We start from the raw sequence: 27,558 nt of genomic DNA, 5'->3' as shown, positions 1-27,558 counted from the left end.
TTAGATACTCTTCAATTTTATTTAATTCTAGTTTCAATTTTGAGCACAAAAATATCTTAACTAAATTTTACTTACTAATTTTATTTATAAATAATTAATATTTTTATAATTCTGAATAAATAATTCTAAATATTTTTTAATTAAATCATTTAAATTTCAACATAAATCTTAATAAATTTAAATAAATTAATATTTTTAAAGTTAATTATCACATACATTGCACAAAAATTGATTAAAAATTTTTAAATTTATCTCTAATAATTTTTATTTAATTAACTAAATTTAATTTTATAAAATCAATTAAGGTTTATTATTATAAAATCATTTTAGTAAACTCAATAATAGCAAAAGAAGTATATTTAACTTGAATAGAGAAATATGTATTCTTGCTATGATAAAAATAGTATGTATGAATTCAATTATTTTTTAAGCAGTTTATCAAATTATCTTTAAAAAATAAACTATTATGCTTGTCTTGGTCAAAAATATTTTCTTGTTCAATTTCACATTTCTTGCTCTTTACTTTGTTCTTGGTTTTTATTTTTTATTTTTACGATTTTGTATTTCTTTCTATATTGCTAGCTGGTCTTGTCTTTATTTTTTTTGTAGATTTGGAAGAACGAGGAAGCTTGGTTTTGTTTTCATCTATTATTTAATCAATATTATACTCAAAAGAATCTTCATTTTAATTTTAAAAATTTTATGATTTATATGAATTTAATGTTTTTAAATTCTCTCCTTCGTTTGTTATTAAGCTTTTTTCTGTTTTCAATTAACTGCTTTCTTAATACTTTTATGTTTATTAAGATAAATTTTTATGCTTAATCTACCTAAAAGAAGCTATATTTTATTTAATCAGGTCTTAAATAGAGTTTTAATGATTTAAATTTATATGCTTAATTTTAAAATTATTCATATTGTAATTAGACATTATAACTGAAGAAGTTGGAGAGGATTAATCATCAAATGAATTGTCATTACTCTGCTTATTACTGAAACTACTTCTTATTTACTTAGTCTAAGCTAAATTTTAAGTAGATCCAGTAATCTAAAATAGTTTGGGATTACTCTTTTTTTACAGTATTGCGTTTGGTGCATTTATTTAAGATGATTCATTTTACATTTGTTAATTTGGTTAAGCTTAGTTTACTTTTTTTTAGCACTTAAATGAAGATTTTTATTTTTAAAACACAAGGGTTTTTTCTGAAATTTAATAGATAGAAGAAACTTTTGAATTTTCTTTGAAAGATTTCATTTTTTTTATCTTTTAAGAACCACTTGGAGGAAGTGTAGGAGGAGAAAATAAAATACTAGATATTTTGTTGGTGATAGGAAGAGTTTCTGAGTAAATTTTTTATGAATTTAATGAAGAAGTAGTAGAATCTTAATTTGTGAGTTTCGTAGTTTAAGTAGTATAAAGTTAATTTTATTTATATGTTTAATCTGACTGTAAGGTACTAATTGTAGTTTGAGATTACTATATATTTTTATTAATTGGACTTGATATTGCTAATGGCTATTTATATTTATCTTTATCTTCACAGTTATACCTGTTGTTAATTAATATAGAGGGAGAACTTTCTTTATGTTTAGAAGATAATTAATTATTGTTTCTTATTATAAGATTTCTTTACTATTAAATTTAATTAATTCCTTTTACAGATAAGCATTCCATAGAATTAGAATGTACAATCTTCTTTTATTAATTGTCTAGGCAAGAGAAACTTGTATGCTCTGAGTTGTATGCTTGTCTATCTAAGGGTTACTATTTTTAATCAAGATATTTTGAGTCCTTTGAAGCAAACTAGATAAATTGTTAATTTACCCATTTGCTTTTGATATTTTTAATAAACTATTATTAGTAAATGCTTAATTGCAAAGCTTATTTGTTAAAAAAATTATCCTAAAAATTTTCAAGTTATTAAGTAGAATCTACAATTAGATAATTACAAGTTTATTGTTAAAATTATATTACTCTTTAATTGTTAATTTATAAATCATTTTATTCTTATATATTTCCAAAGCTTTTTTTTGGCCCGCTCGAAATGCTAACTTGTTAATTTTTATGATAATCCACTATTTTTTGTTTGTATTATTTAGTTATTTTTTATTAATAAATTTTTGTTTGGTTGCAGTATTGCAAAACTGTGTTTTTTATTTAATTATTTTATTTAAGCATAACCTGAAAAAGTTTATCAATATTTTATTTAGTGTCATTAACTTCTATTGATGAGTATATGAGTTCATTTTGCATAGTCAAATGGTAAAATGACTCTTCAACTTCTCTTTCACACAATTGATTTTACTGTTCTGCTTTTTTCATCTTAAATTTCTTAAATTTTACCCTTTAAGTAATGTCTGAGATAGCATATTCACTAATCATTTTCTTAAAAAGCTTCTTTTACTTTTCATTTTTCAAAATCGCTAATTTTATACTTAAAGTTGAGGCAGGTCCTAGAGAAGAAACAACTTAATTTATATTAGATGTGAGTGAGTTATTATAATAATTATTATAACTTAAATTATTGAGTTAGTTATTAGGCTATAACAAACTTAACTAATTCTAAATTTATTAATAAATACTTGAATTATTTATATTTATTATATTATTAACATTAATTTTATTTAGACCTTGTGAATTAAAATTATTTATTTTTGCTTTTAAATTCTAAGAAGTCTAAAGTTAATTTTATAGCTATTATCCCAAAATATTTTTTGGAACTGGTACTATTTACATCGTAGATTAATTAATAATTTTTATTGTATTTGTCGTAGATGTTTGAGAGTTGTCACACATATTAGCTTGATTTAATTTTATGCTTTTTGCTTCTGAAGGGCTCTTCGCACTTGATATTTATTATTTTATTCGAAGATTTTTAGACTGATTTTTAAAGGTCTTTGCTGAGTTGCTATTTTCTATAATATTTAAGTTTTGCTCATTACTAAATGATCTTTGTATTTTGTTTGGTGATTAGCTTTTAAATATTAACTCATCTTACTCTTCATCATTTAAATTAAAAATTGTATCGCTTTCTTCTCTAATCAATACATCAGCATCTAAATCTAAGATATTACAATCTGATGATTACTCTTAATAAAAGCAGTTATTTTAACTTGCCTTTTATTTATAGTTAATGCAAGTCTATGCACTTTTTAGTTGCATTCTGTTTTCACTATTACAATTATTAAGACCCATCACAGAGTTATAAATTTAATTTATATTTTAATTATTCTCTCCTATTCCATTTATTTACTTGTAATTTGACATAGCTTAGCTTAAGTTTTTTTAAAGCTGTTGCATTTTTTATTATTGATGCTATTTAGATGCTGCTTACTAAAGTGCCTATCTTTGCTTAATTGCATCCTTGTACACATCTTCATGTCTCTTGACGATAAAATCAAATCTTTCTTACTCAGCAAATATTCTTGCTCTTGAAAAATTGCAAATATAAATAATTATAGAAGTTAACCTAAATTAATTTTTATAAATGAATTTATGTATTTCTTCTTTAAATTTATTTGTTTATTTTAAAAGATCGTTTGCTTCATAATCTGATCCTTAATCTAGTAATTCGTTGTAGCTTATTTAATTTGCTTAAAGGATAGAGTTTATCAAATTAAAAACTACAATCTTCAAGTTTAGTTAGTCAGCTTTTATATTAAAATATTTTTTAATTGTGCTCTCTTCCTACATTACTCTTTATTTTTCTTCCTTTATGCTTAAAACATATGTGTCATACCCGTTTAAGTAGTATGCCTGAAATTCCTTTTCCTTGAAATTTTCAAATTTTCTATACTCTTTTCTTAGATTACGAAGTAATTTAATTTACTTTTCTCTTTCCAAATATGTTTTTAATAGATAATTTATGTCATTGCACTCAATATTTTTTACCTAATTTACAATTTACTGCTATTGTTATTACTAATTATTAATAGCTGAATTTGAAGAGTTCATCCCTATGAGTTAAACATTCTATGGAGAGTTTTAGCTGATTTACTTTTCCTACAAAATTAAACAAGGCTAAGAAGCGTTAGATTGAGAATTAGAAATAATATTTAACTATTTAATATTCCCTAATAAAGGCTGCTAAGTCTGATTATTTTATTATTAATTATTATTCTTTTATTGAACAAGAAGTTATATGTAATTGCTCACATTATATTGCAGCAATTGAGGTTCTCCTAACTACCCAGGATGGTAAACCCTATTAGTAATATTCCCACTTTAATAGTTACTCATTTAGCGAGGAGATTTCATCACTAAACTAATGGTTTTGTTTTAGAAATATTGCTTTTAAAAATATACGAATGCAAATTAAATAACAATTTATATTATTTTTTAACTACTTTATTACCAATTAAAAATTTAAATTAATTTTTTGTAAAACAATTCCATAAAGATTTAAAACTCTACACATAAATAGTCTGCTTTTTCTTTAATAATATAGCATATATATCTAAAAAGTCAGTGTATTTAATTATTCTATAAATAAAATAAATATTTTTGCTGAATAAATGATCAATCAATCAATTTTATTGTGTTGTTTGATTGGTAGATTTATATTAATAAGATAAGTATTTATTAAAATACTTAACATATAATAGTTATATTAATTATAGAATATACAAAACAAAATTTTATTTAAACGAGGTTTTTTTAAAATTATAAGATTTCATTCAATTTGAAGATCAGTTTATTTAAGATTGAGAATTTTATCGTTTAGCTAGTTTGAACTATGATGTGAAAAAACAGAAACTTTTTTTAACAAATGTGTGTGTAAATTAAAAATATTTTTTATTATAAATAATAAATTGTTAGTTAGATAATTGAATGAATAATTGATTGATTATGTATTTATTTTACCATTTCTGATCCAAAAATCTTTTCTTTTTTTAAGTGGTAACAAGCTCATCATTGTATGAAGCTTTTTAAAATTAAACATTTTATTTTTTCTTTAGTAAGTATAAAAAATTACTTATTCTGCTTTTCTTAATAGAGCCTTAATAACTTCATTTTCAGTAAAGTGTGAGGGTTTATGTTTAGCTAAAGACTTTACATAAGGATTGGCTCCTCTAGCAAGAAGCATCTTCAATATAATTTTATGAATCAAATATTTTATTATAAAAAATTTAATTTTTACTCTACAAGAATTCATATCTCCTCCTATTACACAGTGAAATAAAGGAGTTCTCCCTCCCATATCTTATGCTTCTAAATCCGCCCCATGTTCACATATTAAAGCCATCACGTCAAAAAAATTTCTTCTTGCTGCCCAATGCAGAGGAGTTTATCTTGTCTTTCAAAAGAAAAATTTCAAATAAAATTTCTCATTAATAAAAATTATTTACTGAATCAAAATCATAAACATGATATTTACAGATTTTTAGCATTTTTTACACTTTTTCCAAATCATTTGTTTTCACTGCTTTAAAGAAATCCCTTGAGCCTTCTCTTTCAAATGGAGAGTTAGGAAATACATTATTTATAAATATCTTTTTAATAGAATTTAAGTTTAAATATTATATTAACAGCAAATAAATACTTCATCATAATCTAGCTTAAGTCTTTTTAGCTTCAAAATTATAGTCCATATTGTTTATCTAAAAAGCTGCTTTAATAAATAACTATTGTCTTGTTTAATAATTAAATTTTTTAGCTCAATTAAAGAATCACCAGAGCCTGTTAGATCCTCTTAGAATTTAACCTATTTTTATTCTCCATTTTATTAATCTTGTTTTCCAACTTTTACTTTTTTAATTATATTCAAAGTCTATAAATTTTCTCTAAATGCTTATCTAAATTCAAGTAATTGTTGATTAACCTTCTTAAAATCTTCACATTAATCCTAAAGCTTTTCTTCTTTTTAATTCATATCAATTTAAACCTGTACAAATTAGCTTTGGGCATTTCGATATAATGCTCCTATTTGATTCTTTCTTTAAAAGTTTTTGGAAAAGGTGTCTTGATCTCCAAGTTCAAACCTTATTTAAAAAAAATTAATTAATTCACCCTGTTCCAAATGGTCATATCGTTTATATAATATTTAATATTTTAACATACCTGTAATTTTATAAATAAGAAAGCTATGGTGCTTCTAATTTTATGGTATTTTAATTGTTATATTTTTAATTTTATGGTAATAGCAGAGGATCAAAATTAGCTAAAGAAGGCAGGGTACCTTTAGGTTGATTTTTTGAGAAATTCTTATCAATAAAATTATTTAAAGAAGGTGATTTATTTGTATCAAAAGTTCCCTACTACTTCATCCTTTATATCCTTTCCTATTCCCTTAACTTAATGGGCCTGCTTCGAAGTTCTTCAACAAACTTCATTTACAACTTTTCAATATCTTCAAAATCTTCTGCTTGCTTTCCTTTAAAAATTCTATCGATTTTAGCTGATATAATTTTAGAATTTCCATATAAAACTTTAACACATCCTACAAAATCATCTAAATTATCAAAAAAATCAGTTTTAAAATTAGTACCCAAAAACTCACGTATTTTTTATCTAATAGATGTATCTGAATTATTATCTAAAGCATTACTCATTAGATGAGGAATATTTTCTTATTTAGCATCAGATAGCTTAAAATAATTCATTAATTGCTATTAAGATTATACTCTATAAACTTTTTCTAATTCCCTTTTTTTATTTTTAATAGTTTAGTTTAAAAAGTATTCATCTCTCTCATATTTTTATTCCAGTCTTTCAAGTTTTTTACTCTTTTAGGTTACTTTATCTGCAAACGAAATTTCTTAATTATTACTCTAGTTTGTATGTTTTAAAGACGATACATGGTCACCAAAATTCTTTATATAAATATTTCCATCAGATTTATTGAATCCATGAGCACTTTTATTCAAATTTGGTTGATCTTTTTACTGAGATGATTTATTTGTCTATCCATTAGAATTTACAAATGTAGAATTTTTGATAGAATTATTAATTGCACCTTTTTTTTTTTGGGAAAGTAGCTCATCTATAACTATCATCTTTTCTCTATCTAATTACATTTAAAACTTATTTCTTTTCATTGTTTTTAATGTTTATAATAGCGCAATAATTCTAAAATAATTTCCAAGGTTTGGTTTAGTTTAGTTCTAATTTTTATGCAAGTGAAGTTATAACACAAAAATTTTTTAATCAATTAATTAAATATATGTCGAAATTAATATTTTAATGCAATGTAATAATTAATTAATAATAAATTATTCTATTTGATGGTTATTCTTAAAATTTAATTTACAAAATTTTAATAAATAAAAAATATTTTATTTTACATGATAAAATAAATTAATTATTTGCAAATAAATATATTATTTTAGATTACTTTTTAACTTTGTAGATTATTTTTTTAAAATATTCGAGCAAATAGATGATAAAAATAATAATATTCCTTAAAAAAAGATATATTAACATACAAATAAGTGCTAATAAAAGTTATACTCAATTGTTATATATTAAAATCAAAACATTATTCCATATTTATTATAATCTAATTATTGAATTACTATGGGAGTATAATTTGGTTAGACTTCACTTGGATTAAAGTAGATATCTAAGTTAAATTCTTTAAAGCAAGAAATCAGTGTTGGCCCATATAAAAAATTTTATTAGGCTTCATGATTATGGTAAATAATATTAGCTACTAGTGTCAAAGTAAATGTAAATAATTCGCTTTAAAGCTTTTCTGTGATATATCTATAATTTATTTATTCTTCTCTTAAGTTTTTTAACTATTCTTTAAATCTTTAAAATAATGATCTGCTCTTTTCGTCAAATGGCTAATTTTGGCATCCTTCTAAGAGTTATATAAATAAATCGAGCATTCTTTTATTCTTTGTTACCTAAAATGACTTGAAAGACTTTAGAAGTAAAGAGGTAATTACAACAAATCTAGGAAATAGCTTTTCATCAAGCTTATGATTTGTTAAAGATATTGCAATATTTAAATCTGAACTAAAGTCATTTGATTCCATAACAAGTTCAGTTGTCTAAAACATATTATTCATATCTATTTAAAAAAAATATTTTTTATCCTAAAATTCGTCTTTTTTTCTATTTAGTCTACTTTTTGTGCAGAAGATTTTTATTTTTGTTGCTTTTAACTTGCTTTTCTATTTTTTTTTGAAAAGTATCTTGCCTAAAAAATTTTATATTGATTTATCCTTTTACAAAAAATATTATTTAATAATTAATTAATTATCTTTGATTATGATTATTGATTCTGCTTTCTAGCAGTTTGCCAAATATTTATTAGAATATTTAACAAATATAGTAATGAAAAATAAGTATTAGTATGTGAAGAACAATAAATTGAAATAAATATTCACTTATTAACTAATATAAAAGATTATTTTAGAATAATTTTTGTTTTTATTTTATTTATTTCATTTCACCACTCACTCGTATTCAAAGTTAGCTCCTAACTTTAATTTTAATTATTAGAAGTAACCATATCTATTTTTTTATTCTTAGTTTTCTAAGTTAATTATGTCATTATTTCTATTTTATTTTAAAAATCAATTTATTGTCAAGAAAGAAATGTAAAAATTATTTTAATTAATTTAATTAATTACCCCATCAATAATACAATATCTATATCTTCTTCTATGAGAGCATAAGCCATCTCAACCAAGCCTAAACCTCCCATATACTCAATACTATTATTTCTGTAAAATAATTTAAGCTAATAATATCTTAAATAAGCTTATTTACCTAATATTGAGATAAAATCTTTCTAATTTAGGAATAATATTTTAGTCTTCTTCGACACTATCTATATTATCAGATTAGTTTAATTGATCCTTATCCTTTTCTTTATCTAATTTTAGCTGATTTTCATTTTTCTTTTTATGCTTGTTTCCTAATTCTATAATCATTTTACCTATATATTCAGCTCCTTCATATTTAATAATGTTAGATGATAAATCCAATTCAACATCTTTCAATGAAGAGTTGCTGCTAATATTTTCAAATAAAAACTTAATTCCCTAATCAGTGATAACATTCATAGAAAGATTTAATGAAATAAATTTAAGGCACTCTAGACTCTCTATCATTGCTTGTAGCATCTTCATATCTAAATTAATAATACCATTTGACCTTTTATCATAAAAATTAGTGAAATTATTTTATGATTTTAATTTTAAAAAATTTACTTTAAATTCAGTTTTAAATGTGTCATCTTATTTTTATCCAAATTCTATATCTTAGCAAATAAATCTTCAAAAGATGCCAGTTTTCTATTGGTAGTTTATGGTGCACGTATATTTTGCTCCATAATTTCTGAAAGATATTTAAATATTTGTTATTTTGTTATTTTTTCATAATCCTCTACCTATCCTTCTTTATTTATTTTTAGAGAAACAAATTTTTTTAAGGTAAGCTCTTCTGCTATTTCTAATTGATCTACATACTTTTTTAACTCAGTTTACTTTTTGTTCATTTATCCTATCTTTCTAAAGATTACTTTCAAAGGTTTTTCTTCTTCTCTCATTAGAGATTCAAGTTACATTCTCTACTCACCTATAGCATATTTACGATTTCTCCTGATGTTAGTATTTTGCTTTTTCACCTAATTCAAGTATATATCTAATTATTGTAGATTTTACAATTTCTTGATACTCATAGAAAGCTATTAAATACCAGCTTTTTTTAAGTAGTTTTCCCTTTTAATTTATATTTAAAAGTGATTTCAAACAAAATATATTTTATGTTAAATAAAAAATTTATTTACGAAAGGTTTAAATACAACTAATTTAAGTTGACTAGATTACCCAAGGATTTATTAATAAAGGAAGCACCTGATTGATCAATGTTATTATTGCTAATTCAAACATATTTTTAATTTTTATCTAAAAATAATTTTATTATTTACCATAAATCTAGGTGCAAGAATTTTAAATTAACTAAGTTATCCAAGCATTTAGCTAAATTATAGCTTCCTTTCTCGTTTACTAATTATTTTTCACTAGTACCAAATGCTTTATTCATATCAACAACCAATTATTAAACTGGATCTAATACATTTTCTCTTTTTTAAAAAGATTAGTAAAATTAATTTAAAAAATAAATTCTTGAAAAACTTTACTTTAAAATTAGTGTTAAATATTCAATATTAGTAAAGGCTTGAAGTGTATTAAATAATTTATTTGCAGTCTTGTTGCTCATTTCCATATTCTACAAATCGAAATACAACGTTTTTAACTTTGTCAGCTTTGATAGACTCTCACAAATGGCCTCTAAACTTCTGCCTGTCAAAAATTTATTTTATCTATTAATTTAATTATTGATTCAAAATGTAATTTTAGTTGAATTTTTATAAAATTATTTTGTACTTCAAGGTTAAGCTGAACGAATTCAGTTTTGTTAGCTTTGAAAGCTTATTCGCCAAAGCCAAACATCCTAAATCTCCCAACATATTATTACTAAAATCAAGTTTTAAAGTTTAGCACTAGTTCGAGATAGATTCTGCAATTAAAAGGAGTCCATGATTCGTAATTATGCTATCTCTAAAATGTTAATCAAATATTAATGTTATAGATTTATTTATGATTAAAATATATTTTTTTACGGGATAGTGATATCATAGTCAGCATGCCTTGTATGGTTTGAAAGCATTTTGCTTAACCCTTTAGATCCTTATATAGATAAAGGTTGAGAGTAACTATTATTTTGTGAAATAATACATTCAAATATTATTGAAAAAAAAAATAAAAATCTACTTTTTGTTTCCTTCTAATAAGAGCTACAATTCAAACTAACTTTACTTTTGGTCTTGATACTTTAAGTATTTTCCATTTTTAAAAAAACTGAATCGTCTAATCATTCATATATATATTAAATATCATTAATATAATTATTAAGAAGTAAAATTTGTTACTTGGTAATAATAAATCCCATTTAAAACTTATAGTTAGGCATTTCTTCTTACAATTTTAAGTACACTCCATGATCTTCAAAGCTTTTAATAATAAAAAATATTTATTTTTCACACATTTTTGAATCTGAAATACTTGAGTAAGACTTCTAAATATCCAATATGTATGTCTGAAAATATTTTTACAAGCATTTTCTATTCCTCTGCATTTACTATGTGATTACTTTAAAAAAAAAAAATTATTAATGATTATGAGGTAAGAAATTTACGGGACTATTATGTAGAGTTATTTAATTTTATTATCGCTTAAAGGAATTTTAGAATCCAAATATGGGGCTGCTTATTAAGGTAAAGGAGAATCTTTAGATTCTAAAGGAGGTGCAGGTAAAATAGTTTTAGATTAAATCCTTAAACTTTTATCCATATTTAATATATCATCAAATTCATAATAAAATCTTCGATAAAACATTTAAAGTTCTGCCAAAAAGTTAACTTCTGAGTTAGTATTATCATACAAAATGACCATCTATTCACTTAAATTTTTTAAAAACGTTATTTATAATTAAGTAAATCCATTTCACTAGATTTTATAAAATATTAAAAATCTTACGATTAAAAGTAAAATTTTTGGTAAGTCAAATTATTATCAAATTTTGTTTTAATAGTGTTCAAATCTTCTTCATTTAAATCGTTTCCACTTTATTTCAAATATAAAATATTTTATATTTAAACACTTAGTCCAAACTTTTTTATTTTCACAATTAAAAAACATTTTAGAATTTTACTCAAAAAATAATGTGATTTCTTTGCATTTTGACAAGCTTTAAATTAAGAATGAGATAATTTCAGATGCTTTTTTGCTACCTAGTTTGTTATTTCTAAAAAAAAATATATTTTATATCTATCCTTTCTTTGAGTGAATAATTATACTCTAAATTAACTAACACTTTTTATAGTTAGAAGAACTTTGTAATAGTAGAATTCATACCCTTATACAATAATTCTGTCTACTTCACTTCTCCGTTTATGTAAATAGACATCTCTTTTACCTACTAAGCAGCACTTTATGAAATATCAATCATTCTTTTTAGTGTGCTGAGCTGATTTATTTCTATAAAAGAGGGCATAGGATAGTTTTTGTTCACTTATATTTCATCCTCACCCATTTCTTCGTTAAAGTATCTCACATTTTCTAAAAATTTAATCATACGGTCATTTAAAAGTAGAAACTTTATGAATATAAATCCAACAACAAACAGACGAACAAGCAAAATTATAAAATAAAGGATTGTGAACCAATAAAGAACCCAATTATTTTGTAAAATATTGTTGCAAAGCTGTATAGCAAATATGGGAAAAGATTTGAAAGCCATCTCCATAATCTCTCCAACTTCAAAAAGCATTTAGAAATTAGATTCTTCAACAATAGCAATAATGCTAAACTTACAATTAGCTTCGATTGCAATTTAGGTTTTTAAATTCTTTCTAAAGTTAATATTGTATTAAGGTGGCTAGACACTACCTGGTCTTTTTCCTCTGAATAGTTAATTAAAACTATTTACTTCATCTTAATTTGTATTATTCCCTTAAACTTAACTGTTCACAGAAAAAAATTGCCTCAAATTTTCTTTTGTCATTTCACTTGGTAAAGGAGTATCTTATGCATTATTAACTTGACTATGAGCATTTAAAATACTTTGCCTACCTTAAATCATTTTATTTAGTTTAATAGCCTTATTAGCCATTGAATTAAAATTTATAGTTTATTTGCTTTGTACATCTCTTTTAATAATTGCAGATTAATTAATTTTATCTTATTTATGTTAAGTGGATGATTTAATACCGTTTTGATTGTTAGTATCTTGTTTATTTTAAAGTTCATTTGTTCTAAACGTTGCAAAACTTTTTTCTTCATCATTCATCATATATCTCTTTTACTACTTATCAAGTTCTAACAAATTTACTAATTATCTAATTTAAATATTTAAATATAAAATAACTTTCTTATATTCTATTTAAGTTAAATATTAAAAATATTATTTTGAATATTTGATATTTCGTTTACATAACTAAATAAATTGTTATATTTATAAATCCAAAACAAAATTTTTCGGCAAATAGTTTATTATTAACTTCTTAAAAAATGTGTTTAATGTTAAATTAATTAGGTAAATTTAACTTTAAGTTAAATTGTCAAATTATGTATTTACTCTGTGAATATAGCGTGGTGGTTTTTGTAAATCTACATGTATATATAAAAAGGGAGTAGGTTGAATATTTGACATAATGCAAAAACAAATGCCATCTATATGTTTCTTTTTTTATTTCTTCCAAAGAAATCTTTGTAGCTTTAGTATTCCAGATTGTGATATTTCAAGTCTAAAAATCCTAAAATACCAACCCAAGCAATGAAATTCAAAAATGGATAAAATATCATGAACATAATTAATATTCCTCTAATAGCTTCTATTTAAAAACTAGAAAGTATTGCATAAATATAATCTAGTGTTGTTTATGTAAAACTAAGTCCTAATCTTATGAAAATTCTTTTGTGAGTATAGACCTTGCGGATATCGTTAGAATAAAAATTCATTTCTAGATTAGACTGAAACTCTTACTTCGAATTATTCAACAAACAGCTGAGCTTTTTAGTTTAAATTTCTAGTTTATTTTCAGATATTTATGCTTAAATCAATAATCTTATTTGTATTTTCTATTAAATAACTATAAACGATTAATACTGATTATTTTATTATTAAAGTATGTATATTTGGGTATAATCTCTTTTTTTTCTTACTTAAAAATTTAAAATTAACTAATAAACATATAAATGTTCATCTACTCTTTATAGAATTATTATATTTCAAAGGATATTAAGTATTTTTACACATATGTACTGTAACATACTTGAGTATGATACTTTTATTAATTAGGATTAATTTGACAAACACCATCAACCACAATTATCAATAAAAATAGTTGTGATAAAATCTTTAATTGATAAGTATTAAAATAGCATAATAAAGAAAAAAACTAAATTTTGTTTGCTTTTTGATTTGAGAAAAATAAATAGTTAAGTAGTTAGTGTAGTACTTTTTTTTGAAAAAATGCTTATGGGTTGGTTATATTTAGTATTTATATTTAAAAAGAAGAATTTTAAGTTCTATAAAATTATTAAAGCAAAAGATTTTTCATGTTAAAGACTAGAATTAGAAAGCAGTATTTAATTTAAAAATAAATTAATATTATCATTTTAAAAATGTGATTGATTGATAATTCATATTGTAATTTAAAAATATAAAATTTTCATTTATTTGTCTTAAAATATGTTAATTTCTTTACTGGATATATTAATTAAATTCTATTTGTTTTTGTTTTTCAAAATTTATCTTACTTTGTTTATGTTTCATTAAAACTAATAAAATTATCTAAATTATTACTCAAATATTTTATTATAAAATATTTAACTCATCTCCGAAATTTAAAAAAATAATATAAATTGATTTTTTAATTTATGTGTAAGGAAAATAATTTGTTCATAAACCTTTATTTTTGCCAATTTTGCAAATTATGATTATGTTTATTCATCAGATTAATCTAAAAAGATAAATAGAATTCGCTGTTTTAAATTCTCAAAACACCACATAAGCATATGAAGCATAACATTACAAAAAATATTTTAATTGATCAAAAGTAATTTCATATTAAAACTTTCAAATATTAATAATGACTAGTAATAATGTAAATAGTAATGCAAATGAGGTAGAAATTATTGCTGAGTGCTCTGCAGCGCCGCAACTTACATAACATGTTTGCAGGTTTTTGAAGAGTTAATTAGGTGAATTTTAGTTGCATTTTGTCCAGCATTCTCCAAAAGGATCACTACTTTTTAATCCTGAGCAAACAGTATTTTATTTCAAACAGTTTAAATAAGCTTTAAAAGGAACCATGCAACCAGTTGTATCAATTGCGCATTATTCTTCCTAATTAGAACATTGTGTTGCTTTGCAATAGGTATAAGCAGTAAGAGATCTACCTTAACATACTACTAAAATTAAAGCTATTATAATTACAATATTTTTCATAACAAAAACTGTTAGTTGCCTTTTAAATTAGAAAATTCAGCTATTTTTTTAATATCCAAAATGATCTTTGATTATAAAATATACTCTTTTATTGATAAAAATTTACTTATTATTAATAAATCATATAATAAAAATCACAAAAAAAAAAATAATTCAGACCATTGAAAGAGATTAGCTAACAATATTTACCTACCTGATTTTAATAAAATAAAATAAATTATATTTATTAGCTGTTATCTTTGAATCATATTTTTTTAGAAAACATTTTTAATTCTTTTTAATTTTTTAATTTGAGCATTAATTTTAATTTCTTTTCAAAGAAAAAAATATTTTAAAAATTGTTAAATTGATTATTATTTACTTTTAGATAAATACCTAAATATAGTAATTTTTATATAGTTATTTATATTAACAAAGATATTAGTTGAATATTTATATATCTTCTTTTTATCATTATTAAACATATTTAAATGATCAATCTTCTATATTTAATGATATTGATTTTTTTTTTTGTTGTTCAAATGGTATCATGCCTATTTAAAATATGTTTGTTAAAATAATAGTTATATCTGAAAAAAAAAAATTCAAACAATGATCTGATAAAATTTGTAATAATGTTTGATTTATGCGCTAAAATTTCAAGTAGAGTATAAGCAAAAAGAAATTAAAAATCAATAAGAAAATTTCATGAAAATATATAGTAAACTAATCTAAATAACTCTTTTTTGATCTAAAAAATCATTTAATTATATAAATACTGAGAGTTTAAAGAAGACGATAATTAGAAGCAATATAAAACAACAATAATGCAATAAGATGGAGATTATCAGATGGAATTGCAGTCATCCTCTTCTAGAAGGAGGTAAAGAAGTTTGAACTCTTCCAAATCTAAGAGAAGAGATTTAAAGAGATCTAAAAGTTGTAAAAATTTTGATCAAATTTGTAAACACACCTTCACATTTAGATAATTGTCTGAGGAAATAAATGGGCTACTACCATTAGAAGTTACTATTAAAATGTGTCCCTAAAAATAAAAGATATATGATGGATCAACGTAAAGAAAAAATAACTAAATATATATAATAAAAATAACATTTGTCTATCAAAAGTCTTTAGAAATTTATGCCATTTATTTTTAAATTTTATAATTATTTTAGAGAAAAGCTTAACACTTTTCCTGTGATAATAATTGATGAAAAACCTCATATGCCTCTCTTTGTAAATGAGTGTGAAATAGTAATACTAAAATATGAAGCTATAGCAGAAAACACATTCATTATATTTTAATTTTATGATTAAATAGAAAGCCTATATGGAGCATGAAGAAGAGTTGTTACAAAACTACGAAGAAAAGAGAAGAATATAAATTAAGCCTTCATTTGTAAGTGAATTATGGATCTCTAAATTCTTTTCTTTCAATTTTTCTAATTTACAAAAGCAAAACCCTTTGGAGATAAATTCAATTGAAATGGAAAACAATAATTTGAATTTTTTTAAGTTCGATTTTCAAAAGAATTAAATTGCTCTGAGCATAAAGTTCAAGTTTAATGCAAGTGCTAAATGCATTTAAAAAAGAGTTTATAAATAAGTTTAGTAGCTCAGCTATTTAAAAGCATATTTATATAATTATATTTTAAATTTTTAGGCAAAATTTGCTTCAATTTAATAAAATTATTTTAGCTTGAAATTTGGTTTAGCATTTTATGAGATTTTGAAAATAATTCTTTGATATTTACAGGGAGATCATGCACCTAAAGAATAATTTTGTAGTGTCTGTATGGTTAAATATGAAAATTCTTATTTGGAGGTAAAATTAACTTAAAATTTAAGTAATTTAGTTAGACACACTTTTAATTAAAATAGCATATCCAATCTGTATAACACAAAAGCAAATATAGACAAAATCAGTATGCCAAAATTATTTGTGATTTAGAATTAGAATGGAAAAAGTAAAAGCAAGATTTAGATCATTCTTCAAATGCTAAGAACAATCAAATGGAAGATTTTGAAAACCTCAAAACTTTAGTTGATTCTGAGTAGAGCAACTAGATCAAGAATGCAAAACTTTTTAATGAGCCCTAAAAAAATTTATTTGAAGATTAGGAAAAGGTATAAGATTAATTTCAAGAGAAAATTCTGATTACTGTTAAATCTGTAATCATTTTATTTAATGTTACTATATTAATATTTTAACATTTTTAATAAAATATGAAAATTCTTAGAATATTGGAGAAAACAACTAAAATATTTGGAATTTACAATAAGTCAATTTAATCTAATCAAACAATAAGCTATAGAAATGCAATACAGATTAAAGCAATAAAAAGATTTTTAATGATCAATCATTTAACACTAATAAACGAATGGCAGGCAGTCTTTCCTATGCTAAATTTTAAAACCCAGTAAATTCTGCATTTAGAAAATACAATTTATCTACCTAGCCAGATGAGCAATTTATTGATGAAAGTTAATAGCTTAGACAATAATAGTTCACATACCAAAGCATAAAGAATATATGTAAAACACTTAAATTTGAAGAAAAGTAATTTTATAATTTCTATTTAAAGCGATTGTAAGTATATTTATTTATTTATAAAAAAGAAATATGTAAAGTGAAAAATTTGAAGATGGATCGATGGCTAAAGATAATTGCAAATAGATAAAATAAACAAATAAGCAATAAAAAGAAGAATAATAGAAAAAAGGATTTTAAGTTAACAAAAGTTTCTTCAAGGAACATCTGCTATATAATCACTTAAAATAAAAATAAATTGCATTAGAATTACAACAAAAACAAGAAGACATGAAAGAAAATAATTTAAACTTTTGTTCAAATTAAGAAAGTATTCTTAAACTTGGCTATGAAAACTAAGTTAGTTCAGATATGGATTCGAACAGAAGTGCTAAAAATATTGAAACTAAAGGTTAAAGCAGCTCTGCTTAAAAATTTGTATAAAGAAATAACTAACATCAAAAAGACTCATAGCTTTTATAAATATCAAGAGCATCTTCTTCAAGTTGCTCTAGAAAAAATTAATCTCACTCAAAAAGTTGTAATGGGGGTTATAAGTTTAGTTTTGATGAAATTTAATCTTTTTAAGCCAAAGAAGCAGAAGGCTAAATATCATAATAAGAATCGAAATTACCAGATACAAAATAGAAAGAACATAACTATCAGCCAATATCCAAAAATAAAAAAAGAAGTTTTTAAGAATATAATTATTAAAGAGGCATGTAAATGAGTTGTGAAGAAGAAATAAGCATAAATAAAAAATTTAAAATATTTGGGATAGGCACAACTGAAATAAAATCCATTTGGTAAGAAAAAAATATATTTATTCACTTTTAAATATCAATAAAAATAAATTATTAAAATATGATAATACAGGTAACAATTCAAGGATATATTTGCATTACAGTTTACAGGAGTCAAAACAAAACAAAATAATTGATTTCAAAGCATATTTTTTAAATATGATATTCATAAAAAACATTTGTAGTATAAATTTAAATTAATTAATTAATTATCACTGATAATAAATATTATTGTTTATTCTAAGTAAACCAATAATCACATAGATTAGGAGATGATATTTATGAAGAAAATTATTGTTGTTCTCATAAATTAAAAATCACATGCTAAAAACATAAATTTATGAAGAAAAATTAAAAAACAATAAAAAATCAAGGATATTAATGAATAAGTAGTCTACTAAATAAAATTTCACTATCAAATAACCACTTAATAAATATATATATAAATAAATAACCAAACATTCAAATAAATTAACTAACTAACTAACCAACAACAAACAGGCAATTTAGTATAAAGAGAAATTTTCCAAGCAAGCCCTAGAAAATAAGAAATTTCAACACTTTACTAACCAAAAAAATCATTTATATATTTAATATAATATTTTATTTATTACTTTATATAATAATAATACTCTGTATCAAATTACTTGTAAATCAAAATTGTATGCAATTAACCGATAATATAATATAATATAATATAATATAATATAATATAATCAGTTTTCTGCTTAATTCTATCAATATAAGAACTCTATTAAAACAAAATTTGCTTATTAGTTAATAAGTCATTTTAATATGATTTTATACATAAATAATTGGTTGCAAAGTTAATATTGAAATTATTTCAAAGTAGTAAGTTTATCTATATATAGCTTAGTATTTTTTAATTATTAATATATCCTATGCTAACTAAAACTAAAATATTTGGTTTTATGACTTTCTCTTAGCTATAGATAAATAATTAAGAAACTAAGTAAATGACAAATTGATATTTATAAAAAGAAAAATAAATTAGCAAATATAGTTTTAGCAAGCAATATTTATTTTGGTTTTGTTTTTTATAATAAAAATACATTTAATAATTTAAATTTCATTCAATATCAATTTGTTAAAATTTAAACTTACATAATTTAAATTAATAATTTTTTATTTAAAATAAATAATTAATCATGAAAAATTTGTAAATGTTATTTATTTAAAATTTAAAAAATTGAAGTAAATCTACAAAATAGAAATGTAGACTAACAAACAGACAGAAAAATAGGTAGAAAGAAAGATAGTTTTTAATTATAAATTAAATGTTTAGTAATCATATTAAATAAAAAAAAAATCATAGTATTGTTTATTAAATAGAATATCTTTCAAGCATAAGCGATTTCGATAGTAACGGATTCTTCATCAACCTAGAAAGTAAGTAAAGAGTTTTCAACAATCTTAAGAGCAGCATTCTTTTCAGATAAAGGAACGAGGGGTTTCTTTAAGACCTTTTGGACAGCTTCTAAATCGGATTAAATAGCAGCATTTAACTTGGGTGCTTTGGTAACATCATAATAAATAACGATGTTATCGTCAACCTTTAAGCCGGTTTTCTTCTTGGTCTTTTAAACGTTGCTGGTAAATTCTCTAACAAGACCTTTGCTCTTTAACTTTTCATCTTGAGCGAGGTTCAAAAGTAAAATAACTTCACCTTCACCACCAAGTTCTAAGTCACCACTAGAGTATTCTTTCTTGTAATTTTGAGTAATGGTGAAGTCTTCCAAAAGTAATTTCTTGCCAACTAAATCAATAGATCCAGTAGTCTTCAAGGTTTCAATATCCTTGGCAGACAAGTTACCGGCAGCAGCCTTAAGATCCTTATTGTATTCCTTACCAAGTTTTTGTCCAAGGAGTTTGTGATTAGGAATGGCCTTTAAGTCAACATAATTAGCAGTGTTAATTTCGTGGAGGATAGAAGGAGTGTTGATTTCATCTTCAATATATTGAATGTAATCCTTTAAGGAATCGTGGAATTCTTAGTCTTAATTGATGACAGTCAAAGACTTTGATTTTAAAAATTAATTACCATTAATAATAATAATAAATTGTTGAATATTACCATGATAGGTTGCTTAAGAGAGACCTTTCTCTTTTCTCTTAAAGTACGAGCAAAGTTGATGATGTTTTACATTCTTTCAAAGTTTCTTTCGATCTTTTCATCGAGAAGTTCTTGCTTAGGAGTAGGGATTCTCAAGAAGTGGATAGATTCTTCTAAGTAAGAAGAACCCTTAGGAATGACCTTTCTTAAGTTTTGATAGAAACTTTCAGTGATGAAAGGAACTAAAGGTGACATTAAAATAGTGGAGTTTAAGATAACGTTGAATAAGACGTTGAGGGAAGTTTCTTATTCTTCAAGACCGTAATCACCTTTTAGTCTGTTTCTGTTTAATCTAATATACCAGTTGGTTAAGTTTTCTAAGAAGTGGATTAAACGAGGAACGACATTGTACAAGTGATACTTTTCCATTTCAATTCTGACATAGTTGATCAAGTTTTGGCAGGAGATCTATTTGTAAAAGTTGTTTTAAAATTAAAAAATAGCTATTTTAATATTCTTACAATAATCCATCTATCAGTAGGATTAGTTAATTTAGTAGTATCAACAGAGAGTTGTTCGTTGAACATGTAGTCTTTTCCAGTAGCGAGTTCCCATCTAGTGATACTTTAGATTAAGAATTTGTAAGCATTGTACCAGGGTAAGAAGATATCTTTCTTAACAGCAAAAACACCTTCGGACTTGAAACTCATTTCTTCAGCTCTGACTAAAGGAGAGTTGATCTTTAGGATAAGGAATTAAAATGATTAATTTGGTTTTATTAAAAGAAGAAAATAAATACCATATATAAACGGATAGCATCAACGGAGTACTTGGAGGCAATGAGCAAGGGATCATCGTAGTTCTTCTTTGACTTAGACATCTTCTTTCCGTCAGCAGCAAGAACGATACCGTTAACAATAAGGTTTTTGTAGGGGTTGGAATTTCTTAAGGCAGTAGAAATAACGTTAAGAGTATAGAACCAACCTCTAGTTTGATCAATACCTTCACCGATGAAATCAGCAGGGAATCTCTTAGAGAACTCTTCTTCGTTCATAGAGAAGGGATAGTGTTATTGACCATAAGGCATAGAACCAGATTCGAACCAGCAATCAAAGACTTCATCAATACGTCTTAAGACCCCCTTACCCTTTTAGGATGGGATGGTAAGGTGATCAATAAAATCTTTGTGTAAATCAGTGATTTCAGTTGCACCAGTTAATTTCTTGAGTTCTTCAACTGATCCAATGCAAACAACTTCTTCAAAATCTTCAGAAACCCAAATAGGGATAGGGTTACCCCAGAATCTAGATCTAGAGAAACACCAATCAGAGACATTCTACAACCAGTTGTTGAAACGTCCTTCTTAAGCAAATTTAGGAACCTAATTAATATATTTGGAATAATTTAAGTAAAATAATATTTTTAAATGTCAATCTAAATAATTACCCAATAAGCCTTCTTGTTGTTAGCTAAAAGGTCATCCTTAAGGGCAGTAACCTTAATGAACCAGCAGTGAACAGCCTTGTAAATCAAGGGGGTATCAGATCTCCAGCAGAAGGGATAGTTGTGCTTGAATGAAGAATCAACGAGCAACAAACCTCTTTCCTTCAAGTTCTTTCTAATTAACTTATCAGCTTCCTTGATGTAAACACCAGCAAAATCAGAAACGACATTAGTGAAATGACCGTTTTCATCAACAGGTACGGGTGGATCATCGGGCTTGATGATGTTATTTGCAACTGAGACTTTGTAATCGTCATCACCAAAACCAGGGGCGCAGTGGACGATACCAGTACCAGCATCAGCAGTAACGAAGTCACCAGCGAGAATTCTGAAGCAGCCATCTTGCTTTCTAGAGAGGAAATAGGGGAAAAGAGGTTCATATTCTCTGCCTACGAGTTCAGAACCTTTGAATTTTTCTAAGATCTTGTATCCATCCTTATCCTTTTTGTATAATTCAGGGAGACGGCATTCTGCAAGAATGTAGTGTTCTTAGGTCTTAGCATCTAAAACCTTAACGTAATCGAAGTCCTTGTTGATAACCAAAGCCAAGTTAGAAGGAAGTGTCCAAGGAGTGGTTGTCCAAGCAATGAACTTGGTCTTAGGATCTTCGGCAGTCTTAAAAGCGATGAAGAGAGAAGGATCATCAACTTCCTTGTAGTTTTGTTGAGTTTCGAAGTTAGATAAGACAGTTGCACAACCATTGGAGTAGGGCATAACCTTGCAACCTCTATAAACTAATCCCTTATCGAACATTTGCTTGAAAACCCACCAAACGGATTCCATAAACTTCAAATCAAGAGTTTTGTAATCATTGTCAAAGTCAACCCAACTATAATATAATTAATTAATAAATATTGAATTAAATTTATATTTTCTATAATTAATTATGTTTTTAAAATTTTAATTTTTCTTTGCTTATTTAAAAAGCTAATTCGTTAGTTATTTTCCTTTCTTATTTATTGAATTAGAATTAATAATTTATTTTAATTAAAGAAGATATTTAAATAGGAAGTTTCATTACCGACCAAATCTGTTCACGATTGATCTCCATTCTTAAGCGTATCTCATGACGATGCTACGGCATTCAGCATTGTACTTGTCGACACCCATCTAATATAAAAATAAATAATTTTTTAGATTAAATGTATTTCTATTTAAGATTTATTAGAGTAAGAAAATTATATTTTGTTTAAAAAAAAGAATGAAAATTTTTTTTTTAATTGAAGTTGCGCCAATTTTTTCTAAGATTTATACTTTATTTATTATTCTGTATCTATTTATTAATTAAACTTTCAAAAGCTTAATTTAATTGAATATTTTCATCTTTGCAAAATATGGTATTCGAAATATATCTAATGCCAAATTAGGGTTCGAATTAACTAAAAATGCTAATTTTTATCTTAAATATTACCTTTAAGACTTCTTGTCTATTGGTGATACCGAGCTTCTTATCGATTTCATATTCAACTGGAAGACCGTGACAATCCCAACCGAATCTTCTTTCAACATATTTGCCATTTTGAGAAGCGTATCTGCAAACGACATCCTATAAGCATTTAAAAATATATTAATATTATTTATTTAAGTAATTCAGAAACAGTTTAAGTTTAAAAAATGAAAAAAAAAATGTGTTGACTCCAATAAAATAATTATTTTAGTCAATTTGTTTTTTTTTTTTCGTACACAGGATTTTATTTCAGAAAAATAAACATGGCAAGAGCAAAAAACTAAATAGAATTTTCTGAAATAAATAAAAATTTTTATAAAATACCTTGATTGTACCAGCAAGAAGGTTACCATAGTGAGGTAAACCGGTAGCGAATGGTGGGCCATCGTAGAAAGTGAAAGGAGGGCAATCCTTAGTTTTTTCTAATTGTTGCTTAAAAGCATTAATTTCATCCCAAAACTTGAGGATGTTCTCTTCTTCCTTAGGGAAATCAGGAATTTCCTAAACTATATGAGTATTAAAAGAAAATATTAATTTCTAGGACATTTATAGATTTTGTTTTTCATAGAAAAAGGCATATTTATTAGTAGAAGTAATTATTACGATCTTTGAAGGTGGTCTTTGAAGCCATTAATAATCTGCTTAGATAATTTACTTTTTTTTATATTAATAATTTTTTGAAAAGAATCATAAATTTAATTATAAGATATTGTTAGTTTCTCCTTTTCTGGGCTATCTTTTCAAATATTCTTCTTTTTCGAAATAGATAATTTATTTAATTAAATAATAAAAAATATCCTTTTGCAATACTAAAAAACCAAAAATCATTAATAATTAATAGTAAAAAATCTCCCACTCAGCATTTACAAAATAATAAGGTTTATATTCATTTTCCTTTTGTTTTACATTAATTTCTCATTACTCTCTTTTTTATTTTTTTGGCTGTTTCTGAATTTATCTCTTGCATTCAACATTAATTTATTTAAAAAAACATCTCTAAATGTGCATAAGCTGAGACAGTAGCATTTTTGAGTTTAATCCTAGAAGTAATCATAAAAATTTTAAGAAAATAAAGGAAAATCCAAAAAAAGGATAAAATAACCTTATCATTTATCTTTTGGTTACAAGGGTAGAGTAATCGAACTAAAAACAGTTTTATAAAAGAAAATATAAAAATCTTATTAATTCTATTATTTAGTGTGTCTAATAAGCTAAATAAAATATTTGAGTGGTTTTTTAGTTAATGGTTAATTATAACAATTTGAATTGAAAACGTACTATTAACAAGTAAATTTCGCAAAATTATTATCTTACATCATCGCTAGTGATTGCTTATCTGATTTAAGAATTAAAAATTGTTATTATCAAAAATTTTCATCAAAAAATATATAATTATCTATTTATATAGAGATTCAAATTTTATTAAAATGTTTTAAAAATCTCCTTTAATAAAAGAAAGTAATTCCTACTTAATTTTAGCTTTATAAATAATCTAAAAAATAGCTGGGATAATACTTTAAATTTATTTTATTTACTTTGATTATGCATTTTAAATAGGTCAGAATTAATCAAAAATATTTAGAAATAATTCTTTTGAAAAATAAATAAGAAATAGATTTATTAACTATAATTTTAATGAACAATTGTAAATAAATAAATAAATTTAATTGTTATTATCTATTGGAAACTTAATCATAAAAATATAAAATATCAAATTCTTTTATTATAATGACTGATTATACTAAAATTTATATTAATTTTCAAATATAAATTTAAAATAGACTGCTTTACATAGTTCATCATATGATAAGAGTTTAATTTAATTTAAGCTTTGATATTATGATTTATTTTCTAAATCCACATAATATGAAAACAAAAATTATTCAAAACACAATTAGAAATTTAAGCTATCAAATGACCGATAATCTTTCTATAGCTTGATGACATCTTAAGTGTTTTAGTATATCGTAGAAACTTTTTACAAATACTTCTTTTTCTACATATCCTTCTGTATTACCAAATTATTCAATATATTGCTGAATTTCTTCTTCACTACACTTGAAATTACACTTTCTCATCATCCTTTTAAGACCTTTAAGATCAAGTTTTCCTTAGTTTTCTTTTGTGAATTGGTCGTATAACTTTTTTGATTAATTTATTAAAGCGTCTGTATTCTATGAAATAATTTACCTTTTCTTATTCTTATCTTAGCTCTGCCTAACTCCATCCTTCCATTAATTAGTCTGCTCTAATAAATCCTTCTTCTATAAAACGGGCCTGACATTTATTAAGTTAAAATTATTTTTAGTCCTGAAATAATGTATGTGATTTATTTTACTTTCTTTTTAATTAAATTAGGAGTAAAGAATTTCTTGATAATAGAAGCTAAAATTCTAGATTCTGTGAGATATGAAATCATGTTATTTTCGTCCTTATTAATGAAGCTCTTGATGATATAGGTCTTTATAAGTTTGAAAAATAAGATTTGCATTCAATAGCTATAATAAAAATAAATATTTTTTTGTATTTACTTGTGTTTTAGTTAAAATAATTTCTGTTGTTTTTTTTAGTTCATTCATTAGATCGTCAAGATGGATGAGTCCTTTATTTTCCTTATCATAAGGTATGCATAGCTATCTGATAAATATTTCTAACTTATTCAATTAGCTTTCCATCAAACCATTTTTAAGTATTTAAATTCTAAAGTTTAGAAGGATGTCATACAACTTTTCATAGGGAATTTCATTATCAGGGTAATCACGAGCTATTTATTTCAGCAACTCAATTTTTTCAGATGGATTAAAGAATTTTTCGCCAAACTATTGAAAATTAAACAGTCAATAATGTAGAAATGCCTTTTATAATTTACGTCACTGAATAGCTTTTCTAAATTTTCTAAACTAATCCAATGGAGTTCATCTTCTTCATCTAATTCCTTGCATTTTTTAATTAATTCGTGCACTATTGTATGCATTTCATCATTCTATAAAATTAAAATTGATTGCAAAAGGTACTCTTCTTCTCTTTCTCTTAAATATTTGCTAGCCTAATTTTTCATAAATATTCCGTGAATAATTTCAGCACCTAAAGGAATGAATTCTCTATATTCAATAATTCCATTTTTATTGGAATCAGCCATTGTCATTAATTCATCCCACTAATCTTTTTCAAGCTCCAATCTATTTTTTTTAAAAATACTTAGGTTCATAACAATAATACAATTTTAATACCCCATGAGCTTAAAGACCTCAATACACTCATTAAATGAAACTACTCCTAAATCATCTCTATCTACACTTCTAAAAACTTAAAAGAGGGATCTTTTAAGTACTTCAATTTATTCATCTTCATTTACAAATTCTTCATTAGTATCTAACTCATCTGGCTACTCTAACAAATCTTTTGATAATTTTTTTTACTCTACTACTTCTTCTTTGTAATTCCATTCTTCAAATATTTTATCAAGCTTTTCCTGTATAGTTAAAACAATATATTTAAAATCTATTAAACCTAGTCCACCTAAAATTAATAGGCCCAGAATAAAATATAAAACTATTTTTATCTTAATTTAATTACATGCTTTATTCTTGTAGATTCAAATTCTGTTCCTAAAAAGAGAATCTTGCTAGTCCTTGCCTTTTTATCTAATATTTTTTCAAGCCATTTCTATTAGTTTTTATTTAATTTTATATTTATTTTCAGACTCCATAATTTTATTTAGCTAGATTAATTTTATTACTTCCATTTGACTTATACGGATTGTACGATCAGGAGTATGTATTAATGAATCATTTTCAAATCTGAAAGTTATTTTAATGCCTTTAGGTGAGCTTTCATCCTCATTAAGATAAAAATAGACTTTAACAGTAGCAGTTGGAATGGGTTTATTAACTTGTGGCAAGCTAAATTCTGTCATAAACCTAATTAATTATATAAAATGTATTATTCAATTGAATTATTATCAATTATAGCTATAAATGTTAATGACAGCGCTGTATAATTACATCTTTGAGCAACTTATTTTGATTTGCTTAAATAATTTTAATTGTGATGTAAAAATATTTTAAAGAAATACACATATCCATGCTTGTTATGTTCCTAATATGTTGTTTGAAAGAGATATTTTTATGTCCAAGTATGAACAAACTCATTAATTAAATGAACTCCTTCTATTTCTATGGATGGCTTGCTGCTCATTAGTAAAGCTATTATATTAGTTTATCTCTTAATTTATGATTAATATCTATA

At 24.0% G+C, this 27,558-nt stretch overlaps 8 protein-coding genes across 8 annotated transcripts; 1 reads left to right on the top strand and 7 right to left on the bottom strand. All coding sequences in view use genetic code 6, as the record gives it.

Moving 5' to 3' along the window:
• Window positions 1-415: 415 nt before the first annotated feature.
• TTHERM_00492930 (hypothetical protein) lies at window positions 416-4,327 on the bottom strand (the record flags this gene model as incomplete). The annotated part of the gene is made up of 1 exon (XM_001023185.2): window positions 416-4,327. Exon 1 carries the CDS (start codon window positions 4,256-4,258, stop codon window positions 416-418), a length of 3,843 nt encoding a protein of 1,280 aa, XP_001023185.2. The 5' UTR covers window positions 4,259-4,327.
• A 346-nt stretch (window positions 4,328-4,673) lies between these two features.
• On the bottom strand, window positions 4,674-7,038 carry TTHERM_00492920 (ankyrin domain protein; the record flags this gene model as incomplete). The annotated part of the gene is made up of 7 exons (XM_001023184.3): window positions 4,674-4,756; window positions 4,865-4,925; window positions 4,977-5,087; window positions 5,142-5,297; window positions 5,350-5,493; window positions 5,544-5,982; window positions 6,062-7,038. The coding sequence occupies 7 exons, from the start codon at window positions 7,036-7,038 to the stop codon at window positions 4,674-4,676; spliced, it is 1,971 nt and encodes a 656-aa protein (XP_001023184.2).
• A 432-nt stretch (window positions 7,039-7,470) lies between these two features.
• Window positions 7,471-8,016, bottom strand: TTHERM_00492910 (hypothetical protein; the record flags this gene model as incomplete). Its single annotated transcript, XM_001023183.1, has 1 exon — window positions 7,471-8,016. The coding sequence occupies one exon, from the start codon at window positions 8,014-8,016 to the stop codon at window positions 7,471-7,473; it is 546 nt and encodes a 181-aa protein (XP_001023183.1).
• Window positions 8,017-8,406: 390 nt separating this feature from the next.
• On the bottom strand, window positions 8,407-13,479 carry TTHERM_00492900 (transmembrane protein, putative; the record flags this gene model as incomplete). The annotated part of the gene is made up of 17 exons (XM_001023182.2): window positions 8,407-8,509; window positions 8,584-8,676; window positions 8,723-9,109; window positions 9,166-9,675; window positions 9,744-9,833; window positions 9,885-10,040; window positions 10,098-10,280; window positions 10,345-10,518; window positions 10,581-10,673; window positions 10,732-10,827; window positions 10,890-10,970; window positions 11,023-11,109; window positions 11,156-11,419; window positions 11,497-11,583; window positions 11,672-11,764; window positions 11,817-12,857; window positions 13,097-13,479. 17 exons carry the CDS (start codon window positions 13,477-13,479, stop codon window positions 8,407-8,409), a joined length of 3,921 nt encoding a protein of 1,306 aa, XP_001023182.2.
• Window positions 13,480-14,599: 1,120 nt separating this feature from the next.
• TTHERM_00492870 (transmembrane protein, putative) lies at window positions 14,600-14,971 on the bottom strand (the record flags this gene model as incomplete). Its single annotated transcript, XM_001023179.2, has 1 exon — window positions 14,600-14,971. One exon carries the CDS (start codon window positions 14,969-14,971, stop codon window positions 14,600-14,602), a length of 372 nt encoding a protein of 123 aa, XP_001023179.2.
• An 806-nt stretch (window positions 14,972-15,777) lies between these two features.
• On the top strand, window positions 15,778-18,423 carry TTHERM_00492860 (hypothetical protein; the record flags this gene model as incomplete). The annotated part of the gene is made up of 8 exons (XM_001023178.3): window positions 15,778-16,025; window positions 16,129-16,207; window positions 16,275-16,352; window positions 16,710-16,778; window positions 16,835-17,080; window positions 17,194-17,513; window positions 17,573-18,289; window positions 18,360-18,423. The coding sequence occupies 8 exons, from the start codon at window positions 15,778-15,780 to the stop codon at window positions 18,421-18,423; spliced, it is 1,821 nt and encodes a 606-aa protein (XP_001023178.3).
• Window positions 18,424-19,472: 1,049 nt separating this feature from the next.
• On the bottom strand, window positions 19,473-24,088 carry TTHERM_00492850 (isoleucyl-tRNA synthetase protein). Its single transcript, XM_001023177.3, has 9 exons — window positions 23,914-24,088; window positions 23,635-23,816; window positions 23,275-23,409; window positions 22,885-22,973; window positions 21,807-22,692; window positions 21,160-21,741; window positions 20,882-21,100; window positions 20,382-20,828; window positions 19,473-20,325 (listed from the first exon to the last, which is right to left on the bottom strand). Exons 1-9 carry the CDS (start codon window positions 23,999-24,001, stop codon window positions 19,648-19,650), a joined length of 3,306 nt encoding a protein of 1,101 aa, XP_001023177.2. The 5' UTR covers window positions 24,002-24,088; the 3' UTR covers window positions 19,473-19,647.
• A 1,132-nt stretch (window positions 24,089-25,220) lies between these two features.
• On the bottom strand, window positions 25,221-27,507 carry TTHERM_00492840 (EF hand protein; the record flags this gene model as incomplete). The annotated part of the gene is made up of 9 exons (XM_001023176.2): window positions 25,221-25,451; window positions 25,501-25,587; window positions 25,649-25,771; window positions 25,842-26,129; window positions 26,180-26,489; window positions 26,541-26,782; window positions 26,887-26,976; window positions 27,050-27,230; window positions 27,386-27,507. 9 exons carry the CDS (start codon window positions 27,505-27,507, stop codon window positions 25,221-25,223), a joined length of 1,674 nt encoding a protein of 557 aa, XP_001023176.2.
• Window positions 27,508-27,558: the final 51 nt, after the last annotated feature.

The sequence above is a fragment of the Tetrahymena thermophila genome (genome assembly GCF_000189635.1).
Source record: "Tetrahymena thermophila SB210 genomic scaffold scf_8254446, whole genome shotgun sequence".
NCBI classification, from domain to species: domain Eukaryota; phylum Ciliophora; class Oligohymenophorea; order Hymenostomatida; family Tetrahymenidae; genus Tetrahymena; species Tetrahymena thermophila.
This window is presented reverse-complemented; position numbering and strand designations above follow the sequence as displayed.